Raw genomic sequence first — 16228 nt, 5'->3', positions numbered from 1 at the left:
TTAAATTGTTTTGGTATTTTGCTTAAGCATTTAGGGGTGAAAAAATCAATCTTAACAACAAAAAAAGGAAGCAGTTGTTTATTTTGAAGTTTCTCTGCACTATAATATTGGTTATTTAGAACTATTTCTCGCAAGAAACAATGTTAAATTTCTTTTCTATGAGAAACAGCAATCTGCATTATAACTCCAGAAACCAGAAACATGTCTTCCCAATCCTCAACAGAGAGAACGGTTCCACCTCGCTACAGCTCAGCCCAGAGGGGGAACCCCAAGACTACACCAGCAAAGATGGCAGGAAACACTGAAGTCCCAAGAAAGAGGATTGGGGAAATACTCTCATTCTCAAAGTGGGAGAAGAAAATTGCTTTGTCTCCAACAACAATGGTTCCCACACATACTCTCTTTCTACCCAGGCCCTTTTAGGCAGCAAGGAATTTAGGATTTTCATAATGGCAAAAACTGAGGCTGAGCAGAGGAGGAGGAAAAGAGGGTTAGGACAGAGATTGCTATAGAGGGTTCCTACAGCAGGAGCTAGGAGAACTGGCAGCAAGAAGTTCCCAAATGAGATTTCCACAGTGTGATAATGCACAAAGGGCAGCATGCAACAACAGCTACAGAGGGGAGAACGAGAACCAAAGGAAGGTCTAGGTTTGAGCGACAAATGGCTGCAGTGGCTGTAGGAGACCTCACAGCTACCTCTCTCTGCATAGCCACCAAATTCCTTGCAGTTACATTCAGATATTCACTGATAATCATCATTAATGGTATGGTAGTTTTACGTATGAAGTTCTGAGATATACAATATGACATCTACTTGTACAAAGCCTTTAAAAGATTCCTCACAGTCTGAACTTCAGTTCAACTCTCTTTCTCAACTCTCTATCATCCTCTCTCCCTCAACTCTAGCCAACTACCTACAGTTCCCACACACCTTGTGCTCTCCTACCCTCTAGACTTTTTTGTTTATGCTGTAAACTCCACTTCAAATGTCCATCCTAAAATTTTTCCCATTCCTCTCACCCTCTCCTCTACAGAATAATTCCTGACTCCCCAGTCCTCACACCTCTCAAACCCCACAGCCTGCCCCTTCCTCTGAAGTCCAATGGTTTTCTCTCCATACTTCCCTATGGCATTTAGGCCTGTACCACTTATAACCTCTGCCAGTATCTTAGCTCCTCAAAAAGACCCATCGGGTCTTGAGAGCTATGTCTATAACTAATTATATCCTTTTAACTCCCAGCTATGCCTGTTTCAGTACCCTTCACAGAGCAGGTACTAAACAAACAAACAAAAAATTTCAGCAAATTTTAAGAGCATGAGTTTCCATTTACTTGGCAAAGGAAATCACTAACTACATTAGAGAATGCACATACATATGCATCTGTGTGTGAATGGTGTGTGGGTGGGTGTGTGTGAGATGAAAATGAGCAGAGTATCTCTGAAGAATTGACAAAGAGGTCTTGAAGAATATCTTTCACTGATATTTAATCTAGAAAAGAAATGCTGTGGTAAAAGGAAAAACCTATCATTATGAAAGGCTATATCAAGAGCCTTGGTTGGTCATATTTTAATGAAATTCCTCTTGCAGGCATGTAGGCAAATACAAACATCACAAATAACTGCAGAGGATGGCTGCTCAGAAGAAACAGCACTTCTCTCAGGATGGAGCCACTTTGGAGATAATGAATGTAATGTGTCTGAATATGCCAAATCATTATTTAGCATGCTATATAACTGAAAAACAATCTGAAACATCTATCATAAATCAATGCTTTAAAATTATAATAGGGTATACCCTTCTCAGATAAAATACACACCTATGAATTCTGAATTAAGATTTTAAGATTTTACCAATATAAGATTTTACCAATTAAGATTTTACCAGTATACATACTATATATGGGGAGGGGGATGAAATCAAAGTTTTAAAGTGGCAAATGCTAATATTAATTTTTCAAACAGAAAGCAAGGGTAGATTCTGGAAACTACATATCAATAAGTCTGTCATCAGCTTCCAACAACACTCCAGGCTCATACCTGAATAGACAGTGAAAGCATTGAGAAAAGAATGTGATAAGTATTCATGCATTCTCTAAGAATACATCATGCTTTACTTTGTTTACATTCTCTTTCGACAGCATTACTAGATTGGAAAATCAGAAATACTCTACTTCAAATTCAGCAGCACTTGGCAAAATTTCTCATGAAGTCAGTGAAGACAAATTTATAGAGAAATGGGGAGACACTTGAGTTTTAGTCTGGATTCCACTACTTACTAGCTATGTGAATAAAAGCAAGTCATTTACCCTCTGTGAACCTCACATCTCTCAACTGTAAAATAGAGATAACACCTATGCTATCTCTTTCCCAAAGCTGTACGAAGGATTAAAAGTGCCAATATATTCACAGTGTTACATCTCCTTGGGGCACACATCCCTTTGAGAATCCAATGACAGTAATATCTCCCTTGCCCCCACAAAAATGCACATTCATGCAATACTATGTATACAATTTCAGAGGGACCCCTGAAGCCAGAGCTTCTGGTTCAACTTTGTATACCCAGAGCCTACTATCGTGCTGAAATGCAGTAAATGCTCAAAAACTGCTGAATTAATTTAAAAAGGAGGGGAGCTGAAAAAACTAATATATTCTCACTTATTTTATCAACCAAGTATATATAGAGTGTTAACTGACAAATCCGACTGGCAGTATACATTGCACAATTTTTTTCTATGTCGTTATTCGTCAACATGTATTAAGAACTGTCTTTAAAATATTTTTATATCCTTCGATTCAGTAATTCCACTTCTAAGAATTTATCTCAACAAGATTCAGAAATGCATTAAAATACTTATGTGCTAGGATAGCCAAAAGCACTGTTATTTCTAATAACAACAATAAAAAATAAGCAAGAGAAGGAAGGAAGGAAGGAAGGAAGGAAATCAGAATATCTTGTAATTGGGAAATGAGGAATTACAATATCCAAGTTATGAAATATTATATAAACACTTTTTTAAAGAATAATTAATATGAAGACAAACTCATAAGACATTAAGAAAAAATGGTTAAAAACTAATTTATACATAACTTATTAATAAGTGCTTAGAACAGTATCTGGCACAAAATAAATACTATATAAGCATTAAAAATTTTAAAAATCATATATAGATAACATAAATCCAATTTTTAAAAATTTAAATAATGTGGATGAATGTAAAGAAAGAAGGATGGAAAGAAATGTTAATGGTAATTATATCCAGGTGATTTCTATTTTCTTCTTTATATTTCTATATAGTTTCTAAATTTGTACACTAATCCTATATCATTGTTAAAATAAGAAAAAATATATACACATACATTCCTTTGAATACAAAACTGATGTTAATCTGGAAGAGAACAATGTTATCAATGGTTTGAATAAGAACCTATAAAAAGCCCATGCTATTCAAATCAGCAGTTAGCACAAGGTTTAAAGAATTGCTCATAACAAGAATTCAAAATACCTAGATTCAAGATTCAATAGAAAATTGAAATTATTTGGTCTAGCTACGACACTCTGATTGAAACCAACAGGACAAAAATATAGCATCACGTTCTCAGATTTCCAATTAAACAAGGCAGATTAACCACAACTATGTGTTTTTCCCCTCCTGAAACTCCATTAAAATGTCAATAAAGGAATAAAAAGAATGTAGGTGCACAAGGAGAAAAAGGAGGAGGCAATGAGAAAAGATTTCAACAAGTTTTCAGAAAATGGAAAACCAATGGAAGATGGCGAGTAACTAATAAAGCACAGGAAACCATAACAGAAGGGAGGAAATTGGTGTCACAGAACACAAGAGACACTCAGGACTTGGAGGCACCCCTGACATTGACAGGTAGGGGACAGACGCAGGGCAAACCACACAGAAGAAATGTGTAAAAATAACTTTACGGTGGGGTTGGATGCACAGGTTCTTTCCTCCACCCACTGCACAGCTACACAAAGTGCCTCAACTTCCCCCCTGCAGTAGACCAGAGGCACTTTCCCCTAGAGACCTTCACCAGAGGGAGAGTAGAACCCAGAGACTGAAAACGGCTGTGAGGAAATTATCTTGAGGAAAGATTTTCAGGAGGAATGAAAGGACCTGCCACCTCATCCCCAGGCCCAGCACTTTCCCCGCCCTTTGGTTATCAGGCCTTACTACCCAGGCAGATATATGGAGGAAATACTTCATACACTATGCAGTATTTAAGTGGTTAAACTCTAGTGCTGAGCTGCCTGGGTTCAAGTCTTCACTCTGCCCCTTTCACTGAGAATCCTGGGACAAGTTACTTAACCTCTGGGCCCCAATTTCCTCATCTGAAAAATAGGGATAAAATACCTCAGAATTTATTTTGAAAATGAAAACAGTCAAGACTGAGAATCACTGAACTAGAAATATATTAGGCTCTACGCAGCCCTTGCTGTTTCTCTGTATTTGCAATACTCTCAACTTACCAGTCCACTCTAGAGAAGTAAAAGAAACGCTTGTAAAATAATTTCATCCCTCTGTTAAGTTGGGATATTCACATAAGAAAATATTCAAGAGAAGATCAATAAAATAACTGGGAGGAAGGAATCCTCTAGAAGTCATTGAGTCATTATACCACAATGATTCTCAAATGAGGAAGGGAAGTAGACAGTGATTTCCTCTGGTAGGAATTACTACTCCAGATCATCTAATGATCATAATGAACCGATTATCATAAAGAACAAATAGGCACAAACTGCCCGGGTGCCGGACAATTCATTAAGAGGTTAATATGTCTTAAAAGCTGGGGATACAACAGTGAACACAAATACTACCATCCCTGCCCTAGCAGAACTAACTAAACTACCCAGTGGGCTAGTACAGCAGCTTGAGGATAAATCAAATCCTCCAATCAATAATCTAACTTAACATTTCATAACTGCTAATAGGAAGTCAAGTTGGAACTACGGACCCACATTATGTGCTATTAGTATTCATATCAATGACCATTTTTTGAATAGTAAACTATGTATCAGGAACTTTGATAAATGCTCTACATACATTACCTCATTTATATCTGATGATTCTATCAAGGGGATATTATTTCCCTTATTTCACAGATGAGATTGAAGAGGCTGAATAAATTGCCCATGACTACACAGAGGCAGGACTGGGGTGCAAGTCTCTCTGACTCTAAAGCCCACGTTCTTTCTACTCCACAATAGCAGGTTCTAAGACATACCCTCCAAAATTATAGGGTAATGAATTCAGGCCTGATTCAGATACTTGATTTAAAAAATTAAAATATTTAAATTTTCTCTAAATGGTCTCAATTTAGCATTTTATCTAGTGGTAGTATATAAGACTACTCGGAAAAAAAAACAAGGTTGTGCGTAAAATCTCAACTGAGAGGCATTCTACGTTAGATTTAAGATTATCTTTAGTTCCCTAAAATAGTCTACTTAATGACTTTAACTTTATGAAATAATACAATCCATTTAGCTTGACAGAATCTACTAGGTTAAAAAAAAAGTGTGTGTGTGTGTGTGTACACACACATAAGTGTGTATATATACTATATATGTGTATACATTTTTTTCTAGTTTCACAATATTTCCAAAAATTTTTTCTTATCTGAATATGCTTTCAGAAGAGCCTTTAATAATCAAATACTTGAGATAAAAGATTAACACTATAAATATTTCTACAGTTCACACAGGGACAGAAAGTTTGAGTTTCCATAATATTATTGGTATGCTATAATATAACTTAGGCAAATCATTTTCCTCTTAGGCCTCCCTAAGAGGAAGACAGATGACACAATCTCTAAGGTGCATCAGACTTTTAAAATTCTGTGATACTATAAATCACAACCAGGAAACCTCGTAAAACACTTTTCAAAGAATGATCAACTTTATCTTTGAACAGGGCAAGCAAAGAGCTACAGTAGAAAGAGAAATCTAATCAGCATTTACTATTTCATCTGGACCACTTAAATTAACAGCTCCCTTAGTAGCATATCCACGCTGCAAGTACAGAGTTGACAAGACTGCAAAGAATGGCCAACTCTCAGGGAATAACACCTGGCCAGTTCTTTCTGTTTTAACCTAAAGGTGTTCAGTCTAAAAGGAAAATAAATCCCACTTTGACAGTCCATGGAAACTATCCCTCTCTATCTAAATAATCTTTCCACCTCAGCTTCATGGAACTTAATAAAGGAAAAATGGTTAAGACGCTGAATGAGCACTCTTCTTTAGTAAAGAAGGGTAAGGATTTCAAAAAGTGATGAAATCTGTCCATTATAGCAAAGTAGGACTCAGTTTTTGCCTTTTCTCTTTATCTGGTTCCTCTTTAATAAACTAGAGATGTGCACCAAATATGGAAAAGGAAAATGTATGTGAACGAATGTAGTAGTGAGTTTCTCAAAAATCACATACTCTAGTCTAAGTTTCCTCTTTATTTGTGATCAAATATTTAAGTTACCTGATTAAATCAAAATGCAAGCCTTGCGGTATGTTTACAATAATTCTTAAAAGTATAGGCCAGGCCACTATGGTTTAAATTTATAACTTAAATTATTTTTAAAATATTATCTTTAAAATATCTCATTTCATATCCTCCTCCCTAGAGTGCTAAAAATACCAGAAGTCAGTTACTGTTCATTTTATAAATGTAGACAAAAAAGTCAAAATAGGAGTAAATGACTTTACCAAAATCAATACAGTAAAAGAAACAGGATTAAAATTCAAAGCTCCTGATTTCGAGATCCATGTTCTATTCAAAAATCAAGACACCTAATCAAAGATCCTGCAAAATTCAATTATTCAAGCTTCTGCTCACCAGATTAAAAATGTCTATGCAGGAAATACTCTGCATAGTATTTCCTCTCTGACAAACTTCGCAGAGGAAAATAAAAAGTATTAACACACTCAAAGGACCTGACAAAACAGATACCTGAATAATAAATAGATAAGGAGAGTATTTTCCAATTTTAATGAGTCGGACTTAAAATTTAATACCACACTGTCCTACAAGTATTGGAAGAGTAAGTTAATACAACACTGATAATACATTCTAAGCCAGTGGTACAAGTTTGAAATTGAGGATTTACAGAAGATTTTTCAGTATCTATATATCCTACTATAACCCTGTACCTCCAGAAATTAATCCATTATAAATCTATGAAGGCCTTCCCTAACCACATATGTCCAATCACTATAGGGTTTACCAGAAAACACTTTTCAGAAAGAAATATGGTAGGGAAATATAATTTTATTAACAATTATTTTTATATATATATTCAAAATAAATCTTTATTACTCACTAACATGCTTTTCTAAAGCTGTGGTTTTCAACTAAGGACAATTAGCAACACCTGAAGACTTTTTTGTTTGTCACAACTGGAGAGTGCTACTTGCATCTTCTGGGTAGAAAGCAGGGGCTCTGCTGAGCATTCAACAATGTACAGGCAAGCCCCCCAACAAAAGAAGTTATCTGCCCCCAATGTCAATAGTGCCAAAGTCGAGAAACCTTGGTCTACAATCTAACTTGTACTATAAGAACTAGTAAAGTTTACTTACCTTTGAATTTAATATCAAGACCACTAAATTCCAATTCAACTCCTTGAAGTGCTTCTCCCAGAGTTTCATGGTAATGACTAATACTTTTTTTTGACCCAACGCAGAATGGAAGTGAAAAGTACTTATATGTCTCTTGGCGATTATGGTAGGGCCCAACAGTATTCATCCATAAGACAACTTCTTCTTTATCTTGATACTGAAACAAAAAAAGCAAATAAGTATATATTTTTTAAATCTAATGCAAATTAAGGGAATATTTGTTATTTCTTCTAAACAAAAGTGTACTACTGTCTCTGTTCTAAAGCTATAAAATAAAATACTGGAAGTTTCCTTTAATCTGCTGATCAATGTTCACACCTTAAAAATGAAACTCGGTAAACTTTAATTGTGGTCTCAGGCAGATCCACCTTTTCCAAACTTTGTTTTACAGAAAGTATTGTTTAAACAAAGTCCAATAGCTCATAAGAGTATGCTTATAATTATTACTTGTAAGTTCTGGTAAACCTAGAACCAACAATTCACCATGCTAACACAACAAGGAAGGAGGAAACAAAATCAACAGCTTATCCAAACCTCATGTTAAGCATTCGAAACTCCAAAAATTGAATGTTGCCAGCAAGCACAAATAAAATTTCATCTCCTTTCTAATCTTTTTAACCACTGGTCAAAGTATAAGAGAAAAGACTAAACAAGAGGAAGAGAAAGCCATACCATGAAATCTCCACAGTTCATTCAAACCATCATTCTATCTTCCCCTTTATCAGCTTGAAAGGCATGTATTGTATATATTTTTTTGAATAAATAACTATGGCTCTACTCATCAGTGAATACTATATGGAGCTAAATCTGGAGTGTGGTCCAATGACTTGGGTAGGTGACTTCACCTTTACCGAATCCAACTGAGTGATCTACCAAAGATTTCTAAGCTATCCTTAAGTTTAAAATTCCAATGATTCTATGAAAAGCAATTACCTAAGTAATTTTAAAACCAGTAACCCCAATTCACAATATAAAGACAACGTACTAGTCAACTAATAGTGCAGAAATTAAATCACTGAACAATTATGTACCAAGTGCCTATAACGTGCCAAACTATAACTATGTTTGTAACTGAGGATACAGCGCTGAACAAGACATGTTCCCCACCCTACTGGAGCTCAGAGCCTAAAGGGAAAAATGGACATGAATAAATAATTATAATAAAGTTGGGTGCTATGGAGCATATAACAGAGGAAGCTATCCAACTAGCTCAACTACCAAATCCTCAGCTCCAGTTCTCCATCTAAAACTAATAAACAAACATTTTTCAAACCAAACTCATCCCACCCAAATCCACCCCTCAACATACACTTTGTTTTTCTAAAGGTATCATCATTCTCTGACACGGAGCTCAAACACCAAGACTTATCTACTCTTATCCAAAGCATCTGTCCCTTCCTTTTGATTCACACTAACCGCATCATAGGACTTAAACCTAATCACTTCATTCGAACATAATATATGTCTCACTGTTCACATATGACATCATGTAGGTCATCAAGGAAATAAATCATCTCACTTTTTGACTACATGACACATTGAGCAAGCAGTGTTAGATGTTAGAGATATACAGATAAATTAAATACTGTCCTTTCCTTTACAAAGTTCATAATCCATAGAGGAGCCAGACAAGAAAATGATTAACAATAAAGAAATAAGTATTATAATTAAGGTGATAAAGGGTTACTGTAGCAACAATAAAGGAATGATTAATTCTGCTTTGGCAGAGAAGGGTCAGGATGAACGACATAGAAAATCATAAGCTGTTTCAAGTAAGTTAGAAAAACAACTGTAGATAATCTTCATGTATGAAGGAATGAATCAAAGTTCTGATGTGTCCATACATCTCCATTCAGCTGAAAAACATATGTATGCCACCACTGTTCCATCCAATGCTCATGGTCACACAGCACTAATCAATCAAGGTAATCCTTTCTGCTAAACACAGATACAGATATAATATGGATATAGTGTAAGAATGCTCAAAACAGTGCTCTGAACCAATCACTATCAATTGACCAAATTGGTACTGGAACTGAAATCTGTTCACTAAGCGGAAAGTTCTCTGCATAATTCAATGCATACAAAAAGAATTTAATAAATATGATGGAAAAACACTGAAAAAAAATGCTGAAATGTAAATTTCATTAGCAACTTAGTGAAAAAAGTTTGAAGTATGTGAAGGGACTTATATGTGCATGAAAGGGTTATCGGGTAACAAAATACATCTATTTAAGATTAGACAGGAGAGAACCTATTAATGAGGACCTTGCCGTTAATCCTGCTGAGAGTCTGCAGAAATGTTTAAATGTTATCCCATGAAAATAAGCACAAGAACACTTTCTCTATAAATCCTAAGACTCGTATGCCTTTAAAAAGACAAAAATTTGAATATAAATACTTGCTAAAATTGGGCATTCGTTTATTTCGTACAAACTGAAACATTGGACTAAAATAATTTCAGGGTCAAAGTGTATGTTTAAACTATATTTTAAAGTCATTATGAACATTCATGAAACCTAATAAAAGTTGTGATGTAGTAGTGATGACATGATGTGAGATTTAAGAAAATATATGCCATTTTGTAGTCGAGGATTCCTTCTGGGAAGAAAACTGAAAATAGTAATTTAAAAAATATAGTGTGTGTGTGTATATATATATATGTATGTTATATACACACACACACACACACACACAGAAGTTAGGGTGAATATTAAGGTAAAAATGTTTCTTTAACATTGCTCCTTATGCAGACTATGATCAGATATTATGAATTTAAAATGTTTACTTTTCATTGAAGTTCTTGATTGCCTCTGAGAATAAGCACTCCCAAGACAAATTCAAAACAAGAATTCTTTTTCGAGAGAGAAAATGTGTCTTAAAATATCCTGAAATTAAAAAATACCAGAAGGAAGATTTCACACAACTTTTGAAGGAGAAAAAGGCTTTCCTTCCCTAAAGCTGCTGAGAAATTCCCTTAACTCCCCTACTCCATGGGAAGAAAGCCACAGGTTAAGGCTCCTCCCTCCACCCCTGGTCGGAAAAGCTAGTCTAATTCACTTTCAAAACCTTCCATGGTATCCTAGCAAGCTCTTCCTAAATATTTTCCTTGTTAGCCAATAACACTGAGAAAGATGGAGTTTTATAACTTACCTACAGAGTGTAACCATGAGAAGAGGAGGAAAAAAGTAAAGGAAACATAGCAAGTGGATCATGGGATCCCTGAGGATGGTGGTGATTCCATTACCCTCTCTGGGAAGTAGTCATGACAGGCCAGCTCAGACTACCTGCATTCTTCACCTCACCATTCCATTCATTTTCCAGCTCTCAGAAGAGTTTCACTGTTACACTCAACTTCTGAGTTGTCCACTCCAGCCAGAATGGTCTATAATGCTGTCTTCCCTTTCTTTCCTGCTCTACCTTGTTTCTTATGGCATTTCCCCAAATCTACAGTGCCCTCCTCTCCACCTAGCCAATTTCTACTTACTCTTCAGAACTACTCAGATCCTCATTTCTCAAATACTCCAATCCTCAGTAAAGCCTTAACAGACCAATCCCTAACTTGCATGATCTCACTATCTTTTCTAAAGTGTCATTAGCTAACACCTAATAAGCACATACCATGTGCTAGGCATAGTTCTAAAGGTCTTTACATGAACATATAATCCTCTCAAAACTTTATAAAATAGGTCCTATTATATTCCTCATTTTACAGATGAAAACAAATTAAAGAACAGAGATGTTAAGTAACTTGCCCAAGATCATATAACTAATTAGTACCAACTTTATAAGTTTAGGGCTACACTTTTGCTAATCCCTTGTCTGCTTCATTAACGAGTAAAAACTGAATGAAAAAAATACAGCTGTACAAAACAACTAAAGACAGTACAGAATACCAAACAACTTTTCCATTTGAGCCTTTAATCTGCCCTAAAGAAAAAAGCCTCCCTAATAAACTACTAGTGCTCTAATCTCAAAAGGAATGACCTTTATACTCAAGAAGTTGCCAGTGTTAGGCCTGTCCTTATGTGCTGAGAAGGGACAGAGAAGTTTCCTACTTGATAGAGCATAAATTAATTTTTCTCAGAAAGAAGACTTTAGGCGATAAAGTTTGATGTGCTTATGTAAAATCTGAATAAAAAAATCAGAATTTTCGTAGTCAGGCAAAGGACGGAGGGCTCAGAATAAGCACCCAAATGCCAACATTTTCATGGGATAGTGTTTGCTTTAAAATATATATCTGAGAAAGCAAACTCCCATCCTGAAAGTTTCAGAAATCATAATTTCAATGCCTTTTATTTAATTAAAACACATACATCAGAATTCTAATACAAATAAATCAGAAGTATATTTTTAGATAGTCTCGAGATAACTGCTCTCTCAAATAGCTTTGTACTAAATAAACTTTAGTCTACATACAGTACAGCTTAAAATAGGACACCGAATTATAGCATTTCCTAAAATTAGATCTATATTAGAGCATTCCAACTCACTTGTAGTAAAGTGTCTCTTTATAAATCTTTAGAGTTTTAAGAGTTCCTATATTCCCAACAGAAACAAAGACAAAAGGCTGACATTTGACAAAGTAAAGCAAACAAAACATTTCTGAAATCACTCAGAGGTGTATTAAGTGTCTATGGCAGAGGCTGAGAATAAGGCTATTCTAGGTACAGATCAGGTCCTTCAAACATTGCCTTCCAGAGGTACAAAGGGCCATAAAGAAATGGGATTTTAGCCTAGGTAGGGCCCCAAATCCTAAGAGGCATCTCCAAAATTATGCATCGTAAGTGAACAATGGTCTGGGTTTATTCACTGTGCTTTAAGCAATAGGGTTTCATGCTTCCCACACTGCATTTTCTTGTCCCTAGTAGCTCCCTAATTACTCAAGTCACTCAACAAGCACTAATTAAATGCCACTTTTGTGCCAAGCACAGGACCTTGATATGTAAAAGGCAAATCTTCTTTTTAAAATTGACTTTGTGATCTTGAGGAAACAAAACCCATAAAAATTCAAAGCTACAATGCAAACGATAAAATGCTTTAAGATTCTTGCACCCTTGATTTAATGGAGTTTGTTTTGTCATTGTTGTTTGTTTTTGGTGCTGACATCTTTACACAGCATTACTATGGAAATTAGATGTACAAGACAGGTCGATAGAGCCAGGACCAGAGATCGGGAAGCTCAGATTTTTCCTTTGGTCTTGAGTCAGTCTCTGGGCCTCTTGAGGCCATTAGGATAATAAGTGTGTTGGATTCAATGGTCTCAAGTCTTTCCAGTTCTAAAATTCTATGATTCTCAATTTGAAATCTTTTTAATAGAGTCCTTTGGACTCTTAGGAGATTTGGTAATCTAACTCTAGATGCTTCCAAGTGCTCAGAGTCTCAGAAAACCAAATAAGTATAAACCACACCCTATAGATCTTTCACTCACTCTAAATGGTTCTTTTTATGACCCTTCAATGACATATTAAGAGCCTTGTCTTTCATGAAAAGTGTCCTGTAATTCATATGATTGGATTTCAAAAAGTTGAAAGGAATACATCTTTATATATTCTAGATGTACAGATACTCTAGAAGTCAATGGCACATTTCATTCTCATTATTCTTCTAAGAATATTAAAAGAGCTTTGGATAAATAAGCAAATAAAAGTACTATATGAGTCAAATGGTCAAGTGAATCCTAATTCAGTAGGTAAAGAGAAATAAGGAGCTTTGTGGAACTGCATAAAGTGGTTGTTTCTTCTGAGGACCAGCTATGTAATTCGTGGGGCACAATACAAAATAAAAATATAGAACTCCTTGTTCAAAAATTACGAATTCAAGATGATGACAGCAGAATGTTAAATGAAGTGGTTTTTATATGCTTGCACATATCATGTGACTGCCCAGGTCACATGCCTATTAAGTTGGCCCTATCCCTCTTTAATGCTAACCCAGTTTCTCAGTAACAACCGTTATGGAGCTAGAGTTATCCAAACATTTCTTTAAGCATTTAAAAATGGTATCAATAAAGAGAACTACTCAATTTAATATCAAGTGTTTTACTGTCCTATTTTTAGCATAAAGGACTGTAGAAGGATATCCTATGAGTGTAGAAGACTTAATTCAGATTGCCTGAGTTCAAATCCTATCTCTATCTCACCCACCTCACAAGATTAATGTATTTAAAATACGAATCAACATATGTACTTAGAACACTGCCTTCCACATACTGCTACAAAAAAACCTTTTAGTTATTATTTCTATCTGGAAACTGGGTTCACAGAAAATAATGAAAAGGGTAAACTTAAACTTTTGAAAATTTTTCTTTAATTAATAATGCAATTAAAACACCTACACAGGAGCCTTTCCTTAGCAATTTTTCTCTTCCTTATCATTCTCTCTTCATAGGCTACTTCTGCTTTCTAGGTGAGAAAAAAATCCACTTGACCATAGCATTTCAATACTGTTCATCTGGCTAGGGTGAATGGCTAGTTTTCAAAAAATATTTTCAAGAAACCTGGAAGAAATAAAATATTTTGGCTTATAGCCAAAAATATATATGAATACACTTATTTAAATTTTATACTTATATCTTAATGCTATTTTTCCTATAACTTTTTTGTTTTAATAATAGGTATTAATAATAGGTAATCACGTGAAAGCAGTTCAAAGTAGACATGAATGGAATGAATTCTAAATTTTTAGTCCAGCAATTACCTCATACATAATATATTTTCTCAAAAACCTTTTATCAAATAATTTGTATTCAATTATTGATATAAAAAAATTTAAATTTTCCTGGCAATAACATTTCAGTGAAACTGGTATTTACATTTTAAACATGTAAATTAATCTAAGGCCTCTTTATACACCTCCAATTTGTAAAATTGTAATTAATAGTTTTCCGTATTTATAGCAGGTTATATAAAACACAAGATTTTTAAAAAAGTATACTACTCTCAAGCTTATATACCTGTATGGTAGAACTAAAGAGAGTTCTAAGTTTTACATGGTAAATTTCCTTAAGTGTTCAAAAAAGTGGAAACATATTAGTAACCACACTATTAACTAAAAGGATGCCTATTAGAAATGATCAGTTCTTAGTGACTCATGGACATGGACAATAAACTAGTGGTTACCAGAGGGTAAGGGGAGAGGGGGAAGGAAGGATGTAGACAGGGTAAAAGGGGTCAAAAATGTGATGACAGAAATCTATGGGTGGTAAACACACAATGCAATATATATGCCTTACTGTTAAATTGTACAACTGAAACTTACTAGATTTTATTAACCAATGTTGCCATAATAAATGCGCCCCTCCTCAAAAAGCAATGAAGTACAACTGAAACTTACTAGATTTTATTAACCAATGTCGCCAGAATAAAATAAACTCTGTTCAGATGTGCCCCCCCTCAAAAAGCAATGAACAGTTTTTGCCTTTGAGACAAGTTACCTGACAGAACAGGAAATGGTTTTTAACTGTTTAACCTAAGAACACAATTATCTTAAGGTGAAAAGTCACAAATAAAGCACAAAAATATGTCACTGATGTGGGATTTGTGGGTCCAAAGATATATACAGGTAAGAAGTTTCTGGCTATGATTGAAGGTAAAATAGCCAAAGTTTAGACCTTTTATTAGCTAAAATATGAGTCCAACTAACCCACGGAGTACAAGAAGTCTGGTTAATTACAATAAATTACAATTAATTGCAAAATTACAATTAATTACAATAAATAAAACCTAAAGTAGGGTGCATTGAATAAGGACGATTGCTTCAATTCCTCACTTACCAAGAATGACACGCCACTACTTCAAATCTTTCACATTTAATACACACATCCTCATGCAAAATCACATCATCAATGGGTTAAGGTATAAAAAAACAATTACTGGCCAAGCAATCTCTCAATTTACAGGACTTTCCTGCCTCGGTCACACCTACCATTCTGAAAACCATCAAGTTTCAGCCCTAAGTGAGTCACTTCAAGAGTCGTTTACATCCATACCAATTAAACAGCCAATAAACTTCAGGATAAATGCAAAAGGGGCTGTTCCCAGCAGACAAGTAGATTGGGAAATTCAAGACTCCTCAGTCAAAAGTGGCCCTAGTTAGAGACAACTGGGATAGGAGCCTCACCTAGGGGCTGGAGAGGGTGAGGAGAAAGTTTCACAAGGCCTTGGAACTGAGTGCGTGTATGCGCGTGTACACGTGTAAACTGCTCTTCACCCCAAGTTTATCAATACTGTCTCCACGCCAAGGTTTTGATCCAGTTTGGGCAAGAGGGGAAAATAAAGGCCGGCGAGGACCATAAAGTGGTAGATATTTCCTGGTTGGTGTATGACGGGTAATCGTGATGCATCCATCTTCCGCTGTGTCGTAGCCCCCGGTAGCCAGAGCACAGCTTCTTCCCGGGGGCGCTAGCCCGAGACCGGCTGCCTGCGGCCCCCACCCCTGCGGCGAAGTGAGCCCAGACCCTAACCACGATCCTGCCCCGGCCCCTGGAGCCCCCAGACCCGGAGTGGGGCGCTATTTAGCTCCGGGCGGGGGAAGGAGGCCCAGGCACTCTAGACGTGGAGTCCTCCTGTCCGGGAGCGCACGGAAATGCCTCCTCCCAGCTCCCGGGATTCCTGC

General features: G+C 35.8%; 1 protein-coding gene across 1 annotated transcript in view; it reads right to left on the bottom strand.

The window, feature by feature from the left end:
• TM9SF3 (transmembrane 9 superfamily member 3) overlaps positions 1 to 7786 on the bottom strand; it is a 51046-nt gene extending 43260 nt beyond the window's left edge. Inside the window, exon 1 of the mRNA XM_006925919.3 lies at positions 7574 to 7786. Within this exon, the coding sequence (XP_006925981.1) occupies positions 7574 to 7739 (166 nt within the window). The 5' untranslated portion in view covers positions 7740 to 7786. The remainder of the gene's footprint in view (positions 1 to 7573) is intronic.
• Positions 7787 to 16228: the final 8442 nt, after the last annotated feature.

This window comes from Pteropus alecto, unplaced genomic scaffold, assembly GCF_000325575.1.
Source record: "Pteropus alecto unplaced genomic scaffold, ASM32557v1 scaffold88, whole genome shotgun sequence".
Taxonomy (NCBI): Eukaryota; Metazoa; Chordata; class Mammalia; order Chiroptera; family Pteropodidae; genus Pteropus; species Pteropus alecto.
The sequence above is the reverse complement of the archived record's forward strand: the minus strand, read 5'-3'. Positions and strand labels throughout refer to the sequence as shown.